Source organism: Poecile atricapillus, chromosome 18 (genome assembly GCF_030490865.1).
Source record: "Poecile atricapillus isolate bPoeAtr1 chromosome 18, bPoeAtr1.hap1, whole genome shotgun sequence".
Lineage (NCBI taxonomy): Eukaryota > Metazoa > Chordata > Aves > Passeriformes > Paridae > Poecile > Poecile atricapillus.
The window spans coordinates 7,905,354-7,922,926 of record NC_081266.1 but is presented as its reverse complement, the minus strand read 5'-3'; the positions used below and the strand labels follow the sequence as shown (position 1 = coordinate 7,922,926).

At 35.3% G+C, this 17,573-nt stretch overlaps 1 protein-coding gene across 1 annotated transcript in view; it reads left to right on the top strand.

Annotated features, from left to right (window-relative positions):
• Positions 1-17,573, top strand: part of LOC131586068 (1-phosphatidylinositol 4,5-bisphosphate phosphodiesterase zeta-1-like) — a 48,512-nt gene that overhangs the window by 10,063 nt on the left and 20,876 nt on the right. Inside the window, exons 4-9 of the mRNA XM_058852806.1 lie at positions 1,677-1,878; positions 3,442-3,586; positions 5,428-5,583; positions 12,795-13,022; positions 15,221-15,377; positions 17,303-17,419. Of these exons, the coding sequence (XP_058708789.1) occupies positions 1,677-1,878; positions 3,442-3,586; positions 5,428-5,583; positions 12,795-13,022; positions 15,221-15,377; positions 17,303-17,419 (1,005 nt within the window). The remainder of the gene's footprint in view (positions 1-1,676; positions 1,879-3,441; positions 3,587-5,427; positions 5,584-12,794; positions 13,023-15,220; positions 15,378-17,302; positions 17,420-17,573) is intronic.

Sequence of the window (17,573 nt, the reverse complement as noted above, 5' to 3'; positions counted from 1 at the left end):
TTTTAGAAAGGGAACATCTAAAGAACTAGTCACTGTCAGTGACTAGAAAAAAAAAGGAGAAAATAATAAATACGTAAACCCTTCTAAGATGGTAAAAGTGAGTAGCAGTTTGTCAGGACATTCCATGAAGAAATAGTATCCTGTTTTCTCCTATGAAAGATTAACAATACAGATGGATAGCAGAAAAACGAAAATTATCAGAAATCTGAAACAGAAAATGCCCTGGATTGGATTTTTTTTTGAGGAAAGGAGTGGAAAGTGGGAAGTGCAAAAGCAGTGTTCATAGGAGAAAAAGTGTGAAAAAAGAGGAGAGGAATAATACCAAACAGAACAAATATTTTGGACAGCAAGGAAGTTTCAGGGTAAATTTCTGTTTCCTAATTATGAAAAATTTCCTAACAAGGTTATTTAGCAGTTGAAATGCTTTTGTTGGGTTGTCTGTGGATTCTTCATCAATGGAAGACTGGAAGAATAACTTCAGAAAGACTTCTGTTAGGAATAAGTTGTTGGGTGAATGCATGTTTGATGTCTGGATGCCCTTCTGTTTTTCTTTATCATTGTAAAACATTGCAAGTTTTCTAGTTCAAAGACCTGTGTAATTGAGAAACAATTATTTTCTGTAAATTCTCATCCAGGTGTAAAACTTCCAGTCTGTCACACACCAAAGATCGATAATTGCAATTCTAACTTGTACATTCTGATTCTTATAGCTGCAGTAAGAATTACCAGGGCAGAAAAGGGGGTTTTCCTACTGGTATTTCCAGTCCCCAAGTTTGTATACATCGACTTCTAAACTATTATTAACATAAAATAATCTTGGATTATTTACTTATTGTTAACTACTAGCCTAACGGTGACAATAAAATTATTTTAGAGTAAGAACTGAGCAAAATCCCTCACTAATTCAAACTATATTTTGAAGCAAATCTAACTTTTGAGATTATATCATTTGTAAAATGACTGCATTACAAACATGACATTGAGAGCAGTAGCTGGCAGTGTAATGGCTCTGTTTGCCATTAAATCAGTCAAAACCAAAACAAATGGGATGACTATCACTGGTATGGACTCAATTAGTTCATTTTGTTATAAATATAGTAGTGTAATAGGCTTGATTTGCAATTCATCTGTGTAGACAGTTATTTCTTTGGTTACAATGCTATTTTTATTTCAAATATTTCTAAACATGATTTGATCAATATTTATTTGGAATTTTCCACCCCTGGCAAAGACATTTGGTGCTAGAAGTCATAGTTTCTGCAAGATTATATTGAGAATTTCTGACTTTTTAGAGAACAATCCTGGTTCTTTTAAAAGAGAAGATTCCCTTAACACGTTGTCTGGCATGTTACTTTCCAAAGTAAATGACAAATATTTTATTTATATTTAATTAGGACTACTGAAAATTCTTCTTAGTGCTGTCCATAGAAGAATAAAAGTGTCAAAACACATTTTTTTCCTCTCAGAAGTTTGAACCACAGCAATTCAGCTCCAGAGTCACACGTATCTGATGTTTGTGTTGTTTATACATTTGGTATGAATTTTAAAATTGCAGGAAAGCTTTGTGCTGTATAACCTTTAGCAGTGTTCAGAATTGGCTATTAAAAATTTCAGAAAGTGCATCAGAGTGGCTTCACAACAGAGATTTCTTTTTTTTTCCTTTTGTTTTTGTTCAGTGAGGAAGAAAAGGCAGTTGTCATTTGAAGGATTTATAAGATACATGAACTCAGACGAATGTTCAATATTTAAAAGCCAGCACAAGACCGTCTATCAAGATATGAACCAGCCATTATGTGACTATTTTATTTCATCTTCTCACAACACCTACTTGATAGCTGACCAGCTAATGGGACCCAGTCACTTATGGGGCTATACCAGGTATATAGACATAATTTTTAATATTTTAAACTTTCTTTGGCTTTTTTTTTTTTTTTTAAATTAATGCTAAGTCACATACAATCCTACTTGGAAATAAGGGACAAAGCCATCAAAGATACAAGTTGAAATGAGAGTGGTATTTTATTTTGTGTGTACACTTTTCAATATATTTGCCAAACCATCTGTTCATAGTCTGGAAGCAATCTATTTTTTTCACTTACATCTCAGAAAATCAACCTTGCAGCAAATGGAATCTATAGTATATTGTACAGTACACGATTAAATCAGTTTTTAATCTCAACGTGCCATGCAAAAAATAAATAACTCCCTGAAAGAAATGTAAAATTCCTGGGCAAGCTGTGATCTGTTCAATGTAGAAGATGTGTGTTGGAGTATGTCTGTGTCAAGGATATCTGTGTTCAGTGCATGTTGCGGTGTGGGCAGGTTAGAAACAACAAAAACAACAAAACATGGGCATTCAAGTAGGCAGCAGGGAGAGGAACCTGTGCAGTGTGTGACTCCAAGAGGATGATGACCAGGATGCCTTATTGCCAAGACAGGGAAGAAAGAAATTAATTGTGTAGTAAATGCAACTCTGAGAGGGCAGGATGTATTAAGAATTAGGAGGAGATGTGTCCAGAATTGTTTGTACTACTTTAATGAAGAGAAAGCAGCAGGAATCATCATCTATCTGAACACTTTGTAATTTTTTTTTTGGTTGCTCTCTTGATGTTCTTTAGTGACTTGCAACCATCAGAAACAGTACTGAATTTCTAACAGTATTTAAAATTCCATTATGTTAATGCTGCCTTGCTGAAAGTAATTGCAAAGAAGGTATAACCCCCTCTCTCTTTATCTCCTATATGTGTGAGGAAAATGCTAAAATCAGCTAAAGGCATATTTGACATATTGTTAATGTGTGAAAAGCAGGATGTAAAAGACAGCTTGGTAATTAAGTAAAACAGTTTATAAGAAATGTTTCAGTTAGTTGCAAGTCAAATATTAGAAACCTAAGAATTTAAGGGATGACACTAACATATTCAGATTAAAGCAGTAAAGTCAGGGTGTCTCAGAAACTTTAGCACTCTTAGAAATGTGGTCTGGGGAGAGGAACTGTTTTATGTAAAGACCAAGTGCAACCTGATTCTCCAAGTACTATAGATTTTTAAATATAGTGATTCTCAAAATTCTAAGCAAGTTTGGAATAGTAGCACAAAATAGCATTGAAAATATTTATTCTTTTATTTTAAGTGGCAATTTGCCTTTGTTCTAAAATTCCTTTATTGAAATCATTGATTTTTAGCCTTTTAAGGAAGATAATCCAGGTAATCCCATATTCTTTAAAGGTCTAATAAAGTTTATTAAATAACACACACCTAAAACAGGCAGAAACAGAAAGTATGTCTGTCTCATATAATTCTGTAGGATTTCTATTTATGGTGAAAATGAGGTGTTTTTTCTGTAATTAATCCCTGTGCTTGTAATTAGAAACACAGCAACTTGTATAAAAAAGTTTGCTATCTTTCTTTTGGCTGCAAAATTGTTTCTCTTGTTCTTCTGAAGTGCTCTGTTAAAAGGATGCCGTTGCCTGGAGATTGACTGCTGGGATGGCACCAACAACGAACCTATTGTGTATCATGGTCACACTTTAACAAGCAAAATTCCATTTCGCTCTGTAATTCATGTGATTGACAAGTATGCATTTATGGTACGTACAGATCTGTGTGTGTATACATGAGTTGGTTAGAATGGGATGGTGGCTTTAACTAAGTGGGGACATGGCTCTTGTAAATTCTCCAGGGTAAAAAAATGCAACCGAGCAATGGGTATTTTAAAAATTAATTGCAGAGCAATTGTGCTATTTGTTCTTAATGTAGTTTAAAATCTAGTTAAAGGAATCATAATCATTTTTCCTGATAATGAATATAAACCAAACTTAGTGCAAAGGATTCAGGTGATCTCACTCAGCTTGTTAGGTGGAATTCTCACCTGACATAATTTAAACAAGGACTGAATCTATATTGAAGACCTAGTTCAGATTTTTTCTGATGTTTTCCTCCTTCTTTATATCCCTTAAAGGTTTTTTTGTCACTTACTCTTCTGCTGCTATGAGTCTGTCTTGTATCCTCTGTGTGAATTTATAAAATAGACAAAAATATTAGATAATAGATGAGTTTGAGACTTTGTTTTCCATTTCCTCTCTTTTGATTTTGAATGTTGACACTGATAAATGTTAGCAGCTACTGATGTTTTTTGGTCAGGTGACCCATCAGAGCAAAGTTCCTTTTACCTATCTCTAGAAAAACACTGAAATCTGGAGAGTTTTTGCACCGTCTCAGGCTTTTGTATAAGCTTCTGGTGAAACTCCTGCTCAAAGGAAGTGCTGAATGACTATTAAGATAAATCTCAGAATCAGGCCAGCATTATGTGTGTGAATATATACATCCACGATCATAAATTTATGTGGATTTTCATGCATATGTATTTATAGCCTTCTCAGTGTTAATCAAAGCTGTGGTTTTTTTCTGTTTTCTATATAAAACTTAATTAATCTCTGATTTTAAAAGTGAAATTAAAAACATGATTTTATTCCACTGTTTTTCAAAACCCACTGGATAAAACTTTCCTCTTCTTGCTAACACACAGCATATTGTGCTTAACTCTAATTCAAACTTCAGTTCTCAAGCCCAAGTGCCAATGAGATGATAAAATCACAACAGGTCATGGTTGGTACCAGCTGTCCATGCAGGCTGAGCTTTTCTTCTCTAAAAAGTCAATAGCAAGTGCTCAGGAGACAAATGTAGACAGGAAAAACATAAAATGGTGTTTTCCTTATTGACAATTTAGGCTCTGCCTGAGCAAAGATTTCATTCAGACTATATTTTTGGTATCCACCAGTATTATTGGCAACTTATGAGATTTACTTATAAGTCTAGATGGATGCATTTCTTTTGAGTTCTTCTCTAATTTTTACTAATTTTCTCTTTTTCACCTTTTAGCTTTAATTTTTACTCAATTACCCTTGCTTGAGTAGTGTGATGAGAAAAGTGTATACTGTCCCTAGAAAAGTTTGTGGTATTATCAAAAATAAAAAATATCCATAGCTTGTTCATGTAAAGGAAATAATTTCTGAACAAGCTTTGGGGAGACTATCAAAGCCTTGATAGACTATTTGAAAGGTAGTCAAAAAATCTGTCATAAACTAAAGCAAAAGACATTTAATTCTGATTTATGCTTTCAATTTTAATTTTAGAATCTGATTTTAGCTTTTAAAACCAAAACAAAGCAGTCCTTTTTTCATATATGTCTAGCTCTGTTTTAACTTTCTGAAGGTGCATTTCTTTTTTCTTCTTCAATTGTGCTTTCTTTTTTCCACAAATGTTACCTGTTTTATTGTGTTACTAACCTGGAACAAGTGATCTATATTCTGAAGTTTTTGAAAATGAATGTAAATACAGATGGCCAAGGGGACTTTTGTAAGATATTTTGGAAAAGCAATTATTCATATTTTTATTTATTAATAATAAAATCCTAAAATTATATTTCCAGTCATCTGCCTATCCAGTTATACTGTCTCTGGAGAACCACTGCAGCCCTAAACAGCAGGAAGTAATGGCAGACTGCTTGAAAAGTATTCTAGGTGACAAACTTCTCACTACACCAATTGGTGGTGCAGTAGATATGACTGAACTGCCTTCTCCTGAGGTAATAAGTTTTCATTTTTCTCTGTGAAAGAAATGGAAATGATGGTGGGGTTCTTCATTATTTTTTTTTTTCAGTCCTCTGGGACTGAATTTATGGATCACATCTGTGTCAGAAATAGACTTAAGGTAGTAACAAAAATATTTAAACTGCACCAAAAAAACACATGGAAATACATCTGTTATTTGCTGATTTATTTTTTTGTTGCTTAAATTGAAGGAAATTCCTGAAATTTAAACATGTTATTGAAATGGAAACCTGAGCCTACATTTTTTGTCAATAACAGTGATGATGGAGGTTTTTTTTGGTCCTCTGCTACTGCAAAGCCATTCTCTTTCTCAGTGTGTTTCTCCCTCAGACAGCGTTTCTCAGCGGATGGCCCGAGACCCCTGGGACATGAAGTCAGAAAAGGCAATTAGATGGGTGTTGAAAATTTTATTGCAAACTAAAACAAATACATTTCCTTTGTTCCAGTCTTTGCACATAATTTTCTTTCAAGGACAAAAACTTTTTTCAAGTCTTTTGTAGCACAAATACGTGCACACATACAAAATACTTATTTCAGCTTCTCGCTGTTGCCAGTATAGCCATATTTTATTCCTTGTGTTTTTACAGTAGCTAAAAAAATGCAAATGAAAATGTGGGAAGGAAGCACTGTCATAAGGAAAAACAACACACAAAAGGTGTTTAAAATAATTTTTTAAGGATTTGTCAAGGAAAAATATTTTTGAAGTGATCTGTGCAAGAAGATGTGCTGAAGTATTACCGTACTCTTATATTTCCATAACAATGTTGTAATATTTAATGTTCATGTTTCTCCACCCTTTTTTTTTTTTATTGTAGCAATATATTTTTTTGCATCATGGTTTCCAACATAATTTTGAAGCCTTGAAAACTGTTTTTTCAATTAGGAAAAAATCTAAACTCTATCAAACAGGAGGGCTTGTTGTAAAGCTTCTCAAATCATGGCTGGATTCAGTGTAGGAGATGTGCAAGGATCATATGTCCTCTGAAGCAAGCACAAAATCAGTGAAATGGAATCACTGAATCACACACTTAAAAATATTAATTTCTATGATATATGTCCCTTACCATATGGTTACTGTGATACAGGGAGTTCATACTTCATATTTCCACAGCTTAGAGTTTTCATGAGTCAGCTCTGTAGAGTTTTGCCTGAAAATGGATTGCTGGGTCTATGTATGGAAATGCTGTCAGCTGAGATTAATTCTCCTGAGCTTTTAACATATTAAAGTATTGTGAGACATATTTCCCATCTGTGCAAGGTGTAAGGATTACCTAAATAACGCCACTGTCGTCACCTGATTACAAAAGTTTTAATTCAGAAAATTATTATCTTGAGAATGAACACAAATGAGGATCTTCTCTGTTTCTCCTAGGTTTTCTGATCATGCATGTAAGAAAAGTCAGTAGGACTTTACTTAGCAATGGAAATATGTAGCTATGACTGAATTTGTAAATTCAGTTATAAGCTTGACTTTGGCTGGCATCTTTTTGAAGAGCCAAAAAAGGAGTTTAGTGACATCACGTCTTTAAAGCTTGGGACCTTGTGCATTTTCAAGGCCTGGGTAAATTCATTGTCATTTGAGAAAACCAAATTCTGAATTTAGTCTTCAGACTGCTTTACTCAAGCTGTGCAAAAGAGATGTTACAGAACCACAAATGATGAATTTGAAATGCTCTTTGTTGGAAGGATCCTCAGTTAGTGTGAAAAAGAAAAAAGCTGTCACCTATATAAGTTGTTGGTCCACTTTTTTCAAGATGGAGCATTAGCAAGAAAAGGGAAAAAGCCACCTCAGTGTTCTTCAAGATCAGAATTGAATGGTTATTTTGTGTGTACATGAAGTGGGAAATCACATAGTTTCTCCAAACACTTCAAAGAAACATTAGACAACTACAGGTTCCTTTTAGGTTTTGGAGTTTTGGAGGCTTCCATCGAAATAATTTTCTTTTATATGGTCAATCTTCTGCTTCTTTCTTTAAGTAGGTCTTGAACTATACCTTTGTCAACTGAGATGATTGTGTGTGTGTGGAAGGAGGTTAAAATGAGGAACACGCCCACTCTTAGGTGGTTCCTTGGACCACCTTGCAATGATGTCTCCTACCATTGTAATTCTAAGTGAAAATCACATGGAGGCGCAGGAAATAAAAGCGGAGGATCACTGAACACTTCCTCTCTCTGCTTTTCCCAACACTTGCTTCATCTGAAAAACAAACCCCAGAAAATTTCAGGACTAAAGGTTTTTTAATTCTTTGCCTTCAGTCATATATTCACACTTCCATCTGACTATATTGATATTATTAATTCCCTGCAATTCCTGTATTCTGTGGCATCTCAGCACACAATTCCTCCTCTACATATGGAGGAAGGAGAAGACTTTTGCACTACTTCTTTCTTTCCCACAAACTTTATCCCATGAGAAACTGAGGCTGCTTTTAAGCTTCACCTGTCCCATCTCTTTCCCAAGAAGATGTTTTGCCACCCAAAGCGACAGACCTGATACAATTCTCTGCTCCCAGTCTTGGCCATCATGGTGCTTCTAAAGAGACTTCATGAACTCCCTCTAATCTTCACTGGAATAACAGGTCCTTTGAGTCAGGTCCTGCATTAAATTAGATTTGACATCAGTGACGGGCGCCAGACATCTCTGCTGGTTGTACCAGCACTCCTGGTGATGTGCTGATAGAAAGTGAAGGAATGAAGTGCCTTATGCAGCAATTTGTAGATGAACTTAGAAAATATCAGGATGCTAGAAGAGATAAGGTTTTACTTACCCTGCTGTGTTCTTCCTCTCAAGAGATCTGACAGCAATTGAAAGGAGCAGGTGGGCATCCAATATAACACAGAAAAGAATGTAAGCACATTGATGCTTTGATGAAAGTTTGTTCCTCAATTATTTTGCATTGTAGAGCATTGAACTGCCTTACACTGCTGACAGGATAGATATATCAGATAGTTAGGAATCTTTTATTATTTGCAGGTTTCCTGTCACAAAGTTGGAATGAGATATTGCTGTGTGATTAACTGAAAGTGAAGTGGCAACTACTGTGATTTTACAAGTTCTCTTTAATGTTTACCACACAGCTGCAAGATCAATTACTGCATTGTGATGTCTCAGAAGCATTTCTGGCCAGGATTGCCAAGGCTTCCCTATGGTTGTTAAACCTGTGGTGTCCAAATAAAAGGATCTGTTTAATGAGATCCTTGAGAAAGATCAATAGAAGGTCTCCAGTACAACTTCATGGGCTATGGATATTTTAAATTCTGCTATTATGGGGAAAACCAGCTAACTCCATAAGCCAGGACTCATCCTTCACACTTTTCTTCACCTTTATCTACTCAGTATAAAAAGGAGAGCTTTCTCTACACAGTGAGTGTTTTCAGTGAGAAATTCAAGATTAAGCACATCTAATTCTGTTGCTTCATTTATGAGATTAATTCCTATTTATTTTGACCAACACATTCACATATGCAAATGTCTTGACCAAGTCTTTGCATCAGAAATACTTTTGTTTCTTAGCAAGTCAAAATGTTTCTAGTCACTCTTATGCCTTTTGATCAGTCTATGGCATCTATTCTTTACAAAAAATATGAAAAAAAAAATGAGAATGTGGTATGTCTTGGTGATGACCTCAAAAATAATAATAAAAAAATCCATACTGTTTCTCATAAAATTTCAGGAATCTCTAGGCTGTAGTGAGTACATACAGAAGACTCATCTAATTCCTTCACTATTTTTAGGCATTGCACTCTTGAGGGAACATGATTTTCCCAGAAATGTGGTAAACATGTGACAGTCATTATCTGTTAATAGCTTCTTTGCATTGTAAAGCAACTTCAGGAGGTAACTAAAAACAAGACATTGCCATATTTTATATCATTACCCAGGTAGGTCTTGGGTCAATGGCTTATTTGGTGTATAAAAATCATGTGGTTTGTTTGGTAAGGCATCTTCTTGGACCATTGAACTTTGGTAAGGAATCTGTGCAATGAAGACTCTGAGCCAACCTGTAACCATCTTTCTCTGCAATCATCTGGACTTATTTCCAATGCATCCAGAGATTTAGTTGCCCATGTAGAATATAGTTTCAGCTATAGCACAGCTATTTATCCTTAAGTAGACTTAAGGTAAGTAGACTTACCTGAAGTCTACTACAGAGCACAACACAGAAATGGAATTTTCAGGGTAGGGTGCTTCTCACTGGGTAAATGTGTTGTAGGAAAACTTGCTATGAGGTAGCTAAAATGCTGCTCCTGATATAATTAATATTTGTTTGCCTAGAGCTCAGACCTTGCTGGTGGTATTGATTAAAAATATCTGTATAATAAGTATACAGTATTGATATAAAGTATCTGTAGATGATAACTGTGATTTATAAGGCTGCCACAAAGACATCCATTCACACTTCACTAAGTGTGATTCGTTAAAGATAGCTGGTGTTGGGTTTTTTTAACAGTTGTACTTAACAAATCTTGTCATTGTCTCAAAACCTTTCCCTGTGTCAGACTTCACAGGAGGTGTTGTATCTTAACCCTATATCAGTATTTAAGGCAGCAGTATAATTCTTGAAATAGAATATTATGTAAAACTCAGAAGAGATTTTAACTTTGTTACTTAGCAAGATTTTCAAGGCTTGATATTCCTCTAACTGAGCACCTACAGCTGGTCAGGAGAGAAGAAGGGAAACAACAAGCTCAATTTAAACAGGAGAAGCTATTCTGTCTTTAATACTTCTGTCTCAAATCCAGGGTTTGTTCCTTACATTTCTGGGCACTGAATTTTCACATTAATTGTAGTCATCAATAGGTGGGTTTGCCCGATCCAAAGTGCTTGTGATTTTTATCTTGGAAACTTGGCATTACTTCAGCTGATTTGTGTTATACATCCCATTAACCAGAATGCACAAGAAAAAGGTTTTGTTCATTTAATTATGTAAATATTTGTTCTAGTTGATTGCACTTCGAGGTTTTTGCTTATGCCAGTCTTGAAGTCCCACTATGCTCTAGGGAGGTCCTATGATGTTTTACATATTTGAATTTTTTAGTATGCTTGCAGTTTTTATAGAAGTAAACAGCAAATGTATTTTTAACATATTTTGCCTTTCATAATAAAACTAGAAAGGAGAAGTTATAGTGAATGCTCAGACTTTCAGCTCATTAAAAGGCTTTTCAGCTCTCTTAGAAGACCTGGACATGTAGAGAAAAAGGTGTCACATGTTTAGCAGTGCTGATTACCAATTAAAGAACTCAGATTTCACACAGTCACTGAATTTGTAACCATACATTTGTTATAAGTTTTTTTGAAGATGTGTGAAGTTCAGACAAAAGCCTATGCCATTTTTTCACTCTGTGTTTCACTTTCAGTGATTGGGGGTAACTATTATTGTCATTTGCTTCTGGCCAAAAAATAGCAAATTCTCTGGAGTATTTTTGTAACTGTTTCTGAAAAGAACCATGATTTTAGAATGTTACCTTTGTAGAAAACAAAGCAAACCTTAAAAAACTTCTCCTACCTCAGGATGTTTATGTTTTTGCTAACAGCTCGCAAACAGAATTTTAGAGACTGATTGACATCATGACCCATTTTTATATCATTACACACACACACACTATTGTCTTTTTTTACTTAAAGTTATGTTTGCATATAGGAGGCAGTAATGTAACCATAGATAGTTTTTTCTTCCCTTGTATACCAGGTCTTTTTTTATTTTATTTTATTTTTTTTTATTTGTAGAATGAAGTCTTCCCATGAATAACAAAATACAAGATCAAAAGTGGATAGAATTGCTTTTAGATACTGGGAAATGTGAACATGCAAAGCAAAATTCAGAACTCTTAAAAAACATGAGTAGCATTAATCATATTAAAACTCTTCTAAAAATACCAGAGAAAAATAAAAAAAAGAGTGCATTAATAAGAAATGAAGGCAATGTTAAAGGGCATCCTTATCCTGAGTCACCAGTGCAGAGAGACTAATCAAACCTTCCAGCAGCATGGCATTGATAGATATTGGGCATAGGATGTCTCATTCCACTGGCACCCTGGCAAACTACCAACACGAGATCTGAAGCGATAGGGGGATTATGAGCAATGGAGCTTGCAATGGAAATAAATGGAATGTCTCTATCCTTGCCTATGGCTCTGGTTTCTACTAAAAAACTTTGGCTTTATATATTTCTGTTATCCATACCTTTCATATTTACTTCGTGGATACCTTAAAACACAGCATTTCAGTTACCTTTCATTTATTGTGAATTTTTTTGTTCCCTCTTCCCGCCACACTCCCAGTAGTGTAATCTTCCTTTCCACTAGAGCATAGGAAATTCAAAGAACATTTTTGTGGATCACTTTATTCAAGAGTGACAGTAAGTCCTGTTACTCCCTGACAGCTCCTGTGTACAGATGTACTGCTGCATAATAGAAGCTTTACTATTAATATAGTTTTGTAAATTGAAGTGAAATATATACTCATAGGATTCTGTTCCATAGATGAAAGCCATGCTGTTAGAATCAATATAATTCAATGATGTTTTTCTCCCTTTACATTACATATTATGGAGGTTGATACACGTCTATTTAAAAATAGAGAAACTGCTTAGGCAAAATCACCAAACTTTTGTTTCCCTGGCCAGGTAAGACCAGCATAAGGTTCTACTGTAAAATAACACAAGTTATAAACAAAAGTTTTCATTTGGTACACCAGAGAGATATGCACAAAGGCATTAATCAAATAACAAATTTCCTGCAGGCTTAGTGATAGATGAAAACATTCCAAATGAATAGCAGACACATCTTTAAGTGTGTATATACACATAGAAGTACATTTAGGCTTAAAATAGAAGTAAAAAAATAAGTAAAAAAATATACCTTCTATGTCTTGCCTGGCTATCACTTTTGGCTCTTACTTAGCTTTCTACTTTTATCTTTTCATAGTTTCAGCATCTGGGTTCCTGTGGAAGGAAGAGAGCCTTTTTTCCTGTCATGGTGTTAGATAGGCTCATTCTGTTGTGTACATTGATCCCCAGATTCTGTTTGGTTTCTTTGGCTTTGGCTTCTGCCTCACTCTATTTTAATTCATTTTGCAACCTCACATCATTATATTTAATAAACAACTTTGAAGATTGGTTAAATAACACCAAGAGATGAAAACCTAAGTAATTCTAGTTACTATTGTTCAACCTCTTTTCTATAGGCATTAAAATTCAAAGTTCTGATAAAAAATAAAAAAGTTGGAACAATTGAGGAAGGTCTGCTCAGGATGGATGCTGAATATGGTGGTGAGACAGAGGAACTGAGTGACTCTGAATCTGAGTCTGAGGATGACGACGCACATGGCACGTTACCTCTTCAGCCATCAAGGAGTCCCACCAGAAGAAGAAGAGATCATAGACTTTCACCCCCACCTCAAAAAAAACCAAAGGTAACTTTTGCTGCAATTGAATATAGAGAACACACAGATTTTTTTTTTTAAAGAAACTCGATTATCTTAAAATAGAGACTAAACTGAAAAGTTGTTATAAATAAGTTATTTTAAAATAATTTATATTTTAAATTTAATTTAAAATTTAAAGAGAAAACTTTAAAATTACTAAGATCAGTGCATTTGGAAATTACATTTTTTAGCTCGAGGTTTCAGAGTTTTCCTACTCTTCTAAGAAAAGTCAGACTGGACCACATTTTAGTACCCAACTCAAAATCAACCCCTTCCTGTGCTCCCATCTTGAACTTCAACATTTTCCTCTCTCAAAACTTGTGCTTGTCCCAGGCTCTCGGTCCCACAGTAGATTTAAGATGTGTTTTGTTGGTGCCATGGCTCTCCTGGAACTATGTATAGAGAACACTTACAGCAGTACCTGATGACAACAGGCAGAGTTAACCATTTCTTCCCCAGGTCTTCCAGTCTATTTTTAAGATAGATAAAGTCTCCTATTTTCTTCAGTTCTGGATTTTTTTGCATTAAATTAGGTGCACATTCCTGGTTGTGCTGGAACATTTTTCAGCACCTGGAGCTGAAGAGGTGTTTTTAGATTTATCATGCAGAGACTTAACTTTATTTCTGAAAAAAGTGTAAAAATTTGGTGTTTGAAAGTCAAATTGAACTTAGTTTTTTTAACCAACTATAATTCTCTACCACGGAAAATCTGTTGCTTCATCAAGGTTGAAACTGCCTTGTTCAGCTTTTTTAGGATGTCAGGCAGCACCTGGTGTGCCCAGTCACTCTTGCACATCATGCTCTGATTGCCTGAATGTGGCTAAACCAGCAGTGCTCCTCAGAGCCCAGCACTCTCGCTGAGAAGCAGTGTCTCTTTTTTTTTATATGATTTGAAAGTTTTTTTCTTCTTTCTCATTCCAACTGACATGGAGAAATAGTAAGGAAAAATTCTGAGGAAGGATGGACTCTGACCAGGAAGGACCAGCTCTCTAGACAATAGGTTTCAAGAATATTTGTAGGACCATGTAACAGACTAGAATGAATTCCACAGACTCTTAAACAGCAGCAACAAAAAGGATCTGCTCATGTTTCCCAGGCAGAAGAGAAAGTGGTTTCCAGGGTCCCACTCTGTTGGAATATTTGCCTTGATGTCCCACTGTATTGCTTTATGGGAGGGTGGGAGAGCATTTGAATCCACAGCCAAGATACCCCAGTGATGCTGCTGGCTTTGCCTGCCTCCAGAGTTGTATTTTTCAGGATTTCCATGGCAGTAGACTCCTGGTGTCCTCATGGGACATAGCCCCAGAATAATTAATGCACTTGAACGTTGCATAGTTTAAGAGCCATGAGCAGGCAATCTCTATTATTTTGTGGGATGAGAATTTGCCTTCAAAAGCTTTAATGGAATGTAAACATGATTAGCATCAGCAGCTCTCTGCTGGCTACTGCCCCCAATTAGCTCAGAAGTTATGCTGAGGAAAATGAAGTGGTCACACAGTGCTTCTCTGTAAGAGAGAAGATCCTGGTAAAATTTCAGTCACTTTGGCTTATTTTGGTAATTGAGCAAGACTAAATTAAGATTTTGGTGAGAGAACTTTCAACCTTAATCAAGAAGAAAAGAGTTTTCCTAACTTCAGGGCAATGCTTAAAGGAATAGGCCTTTGATTAATTTTCTTGGCGCAATGTAATATTTTCCTGTTATTCTACATTTTATAGATGAGTTTATTCTGTTGGTCTTTTCTAGTACTTTATATATTTATGAATAGAAAGTTGGAGGTATATTTTTAAGGAGCAACATTAAAAGCCATGAAAAATTATATTATTTGCAAACCACTCTTAGGAGCAGGAAAACTGTAAAGCTATCGAGAAGAACATTCTGCTAGGAAGGATCTCTCCACTCACCCTATGATTGCTGTGATAAACGTGGGCACAATAACCTCAATTTTCTCTCAGCAGATCAGATCTCACTATTAAAGGTCATATTTATTAGATTCATTAACTGAGACGTTTTTTCATGCTTTATGCATCCAAAATGATTGTTTCTCTGAATTATTAATATTAATAATAATTCATATTAATTTATTAATATTAATTATATTTATTAATATATAAATATTAATATTAATAATAATGAAATACTCATCATTGTGACTTTTTTATTCCATTATTCATCTGATGATGTTTAGGTGAGAAAGGGAAAGATTGCCCTTGCATTGTCAGACCTTGTGGTTTATACCAAATCTCAGAAGTTTGTGAGCTTTGAGCATTCCCTGCAGCATCAGCAGTGTTATGAAAATAATTCAGTTGGAGAGAGTGCAGCACGAAAACTTTTAAGATCTTCAGGTAATTTCTTTTGAGTCAATCAGTTAAAAGTTACATTGGTGCTATGATTGCTTCACTGCTTAGGCATTGAAGGGTTAAAATTTTATGAAACACCTGCTGTCTGATTTTATTTGGTTCTTTGTATAACACTGTTTTAGATATGTCCTTTGCATAATATTTTTATTTCTGTTGGCTTTGGGAGGAAAACTGAAATTCAACTTTGCTTTAATTCCGTGTATTTTTATAAGAACAAATATTAACACAGTCTAAAAAATGTACGTCTGCCTTTCGATTCATTGTTTTCTGCATCAAGTAATTTAGGAATTGCAGTCAGCACTTGAAAAAGCGTGGAATAAATTTCACCACCTCCCTCCCCACTCCCATGTCTGGGCTGAGAACTGAGCGGAGTTGGCTCGGCAGTCGCCTGGCTTTGGTGACAAGTGCAGATAAGAGAGTCCTCATTAATGGGATGGATAAACCCCAGAGCAGGCAGCTTGCTCCACTGGAGCAGACCTTCCATCCCAGCCAAACTGAATTATCCAAACCATTCTGGGCTGGAGCAGCTCCATTTGGTGCAGCCTCTGCTGTTTGAGCTCCAGCTGCCTGCAGAGAGCCCCGAGGGAGCGTTAAAAGCAGAGATCACCGAGCATGACAGTGACAATGACAATGAAGGCTGCCACATGCCCACTCACTTTGTGGAGGTGATTCAGTGGCTGGCTGTTGCTAAAGGACACAAAATGATTCACATGAACACTTTCCAGTGGTAGAACAGGAAAGAAGGAACTTTATTTTCTGACCCCAGTATTTATAGATTCTCAACAATGACCAGGAATTGGATAATTAAGTTACACCTTCCCAAGCACACTGGTCGTGTGAAACGTCCATCAAAAGATGTTTCTTAGAAGGAATGTGATAAACAACTTCTGTTTATAGAACTTCCATGGGAAAGTAACTAAAACTATGAAAACATTATCAGGTTTTAGTTTTCAGGGCAACAGCTGGCGAGGTGAATGATGCTGAACAGTGTCACAAAGTAGGATTTTCCAGCCACTGAGTCCTCTCTTTGGTTTCTCCAGCACTCTAGGAGATAGAAAAGTAGCTCTAGAACCTCTCCTCCCCCTCAATAAAACCACCCCCAAACAACAAAGCAAACCAAACTCTACCAAACAAAACCGCTAAACAAACAAAAAATGAGGTGAGAGGAAAATGGAGATCAGAGAGATGACCCTGGAAATGTAGATTTTTGTTTAATCACTAAAAAGGAATCGTGCAGATAGAAGTCATCTGAAGTTTCCCACATCCCTGCAGTCAATGCTTACATATGAGAAAGGAGGGAACACTGCCAGCAGAAGGAAAAACAATGTACATGATAGTTATCTTCTGAGGCTTATATAACAAGAATTTCAGTGGCTTTTGAAAACGTGCTCTTCCCTGGTCCTAATATTATTTAGCCATTTTATTTAAACCTCCAAACAACAAACAAGCCAAGATCATCTAAAGATGATTTTTTTCCTTTTTTTTTCATTTTGAGCTATTATAGAAGGGGGAAACTTTTGTGCAGTTTCCTGTGTCTCAGTTTCCCATGAGAATACAGTAGGCTTTAGTGTAGAAATCATAAGGTTACCCTGCAAAAAGGTGAAGAAACAGAATATTTCAGGGAAGGGATGGTTTTTGGATAATGAACTTCTTACAAAGGAATATATATTTCTTTATACAGGAATACTGTCAGATTCAAATACACACAAAATATTAAGGTTTAAAAATTAATTATTAAATGAACAAATGAATATATTTCAAAATAAAATGATGTTAAAATAGAATAAATTGGCATAATATTGTGTAAAAATATTGCTGGATCAAATTACTGTATTTTTATTATTTGTTCAAATAGGATTTCTTTAATAACAAAGGTTTTCTTACCAAGATTTTATCCTTCTGTTTATCAGCTAAAGAGTTTATTTCACATACTACAAGATTTATTACAAGAATTTACCCCAAGGGAACAAGAATGAGCTCGTCAAATTATAATCCTCAGGAGTTCTGGAATGTAGGGTGTCAGATGGGTATGTATCCTTGCAGAAACTATTGCATTCTAGGCTTTACAGATAAAGGAGTTTCTTGCTTCCTATAGTATTTTGGTGTTATGTAGGTTACGTAATTTTCCCCCAGTGGCATTATTTTAATTTTTGTTGTATAAAATTTTCCTTCAACCCACAT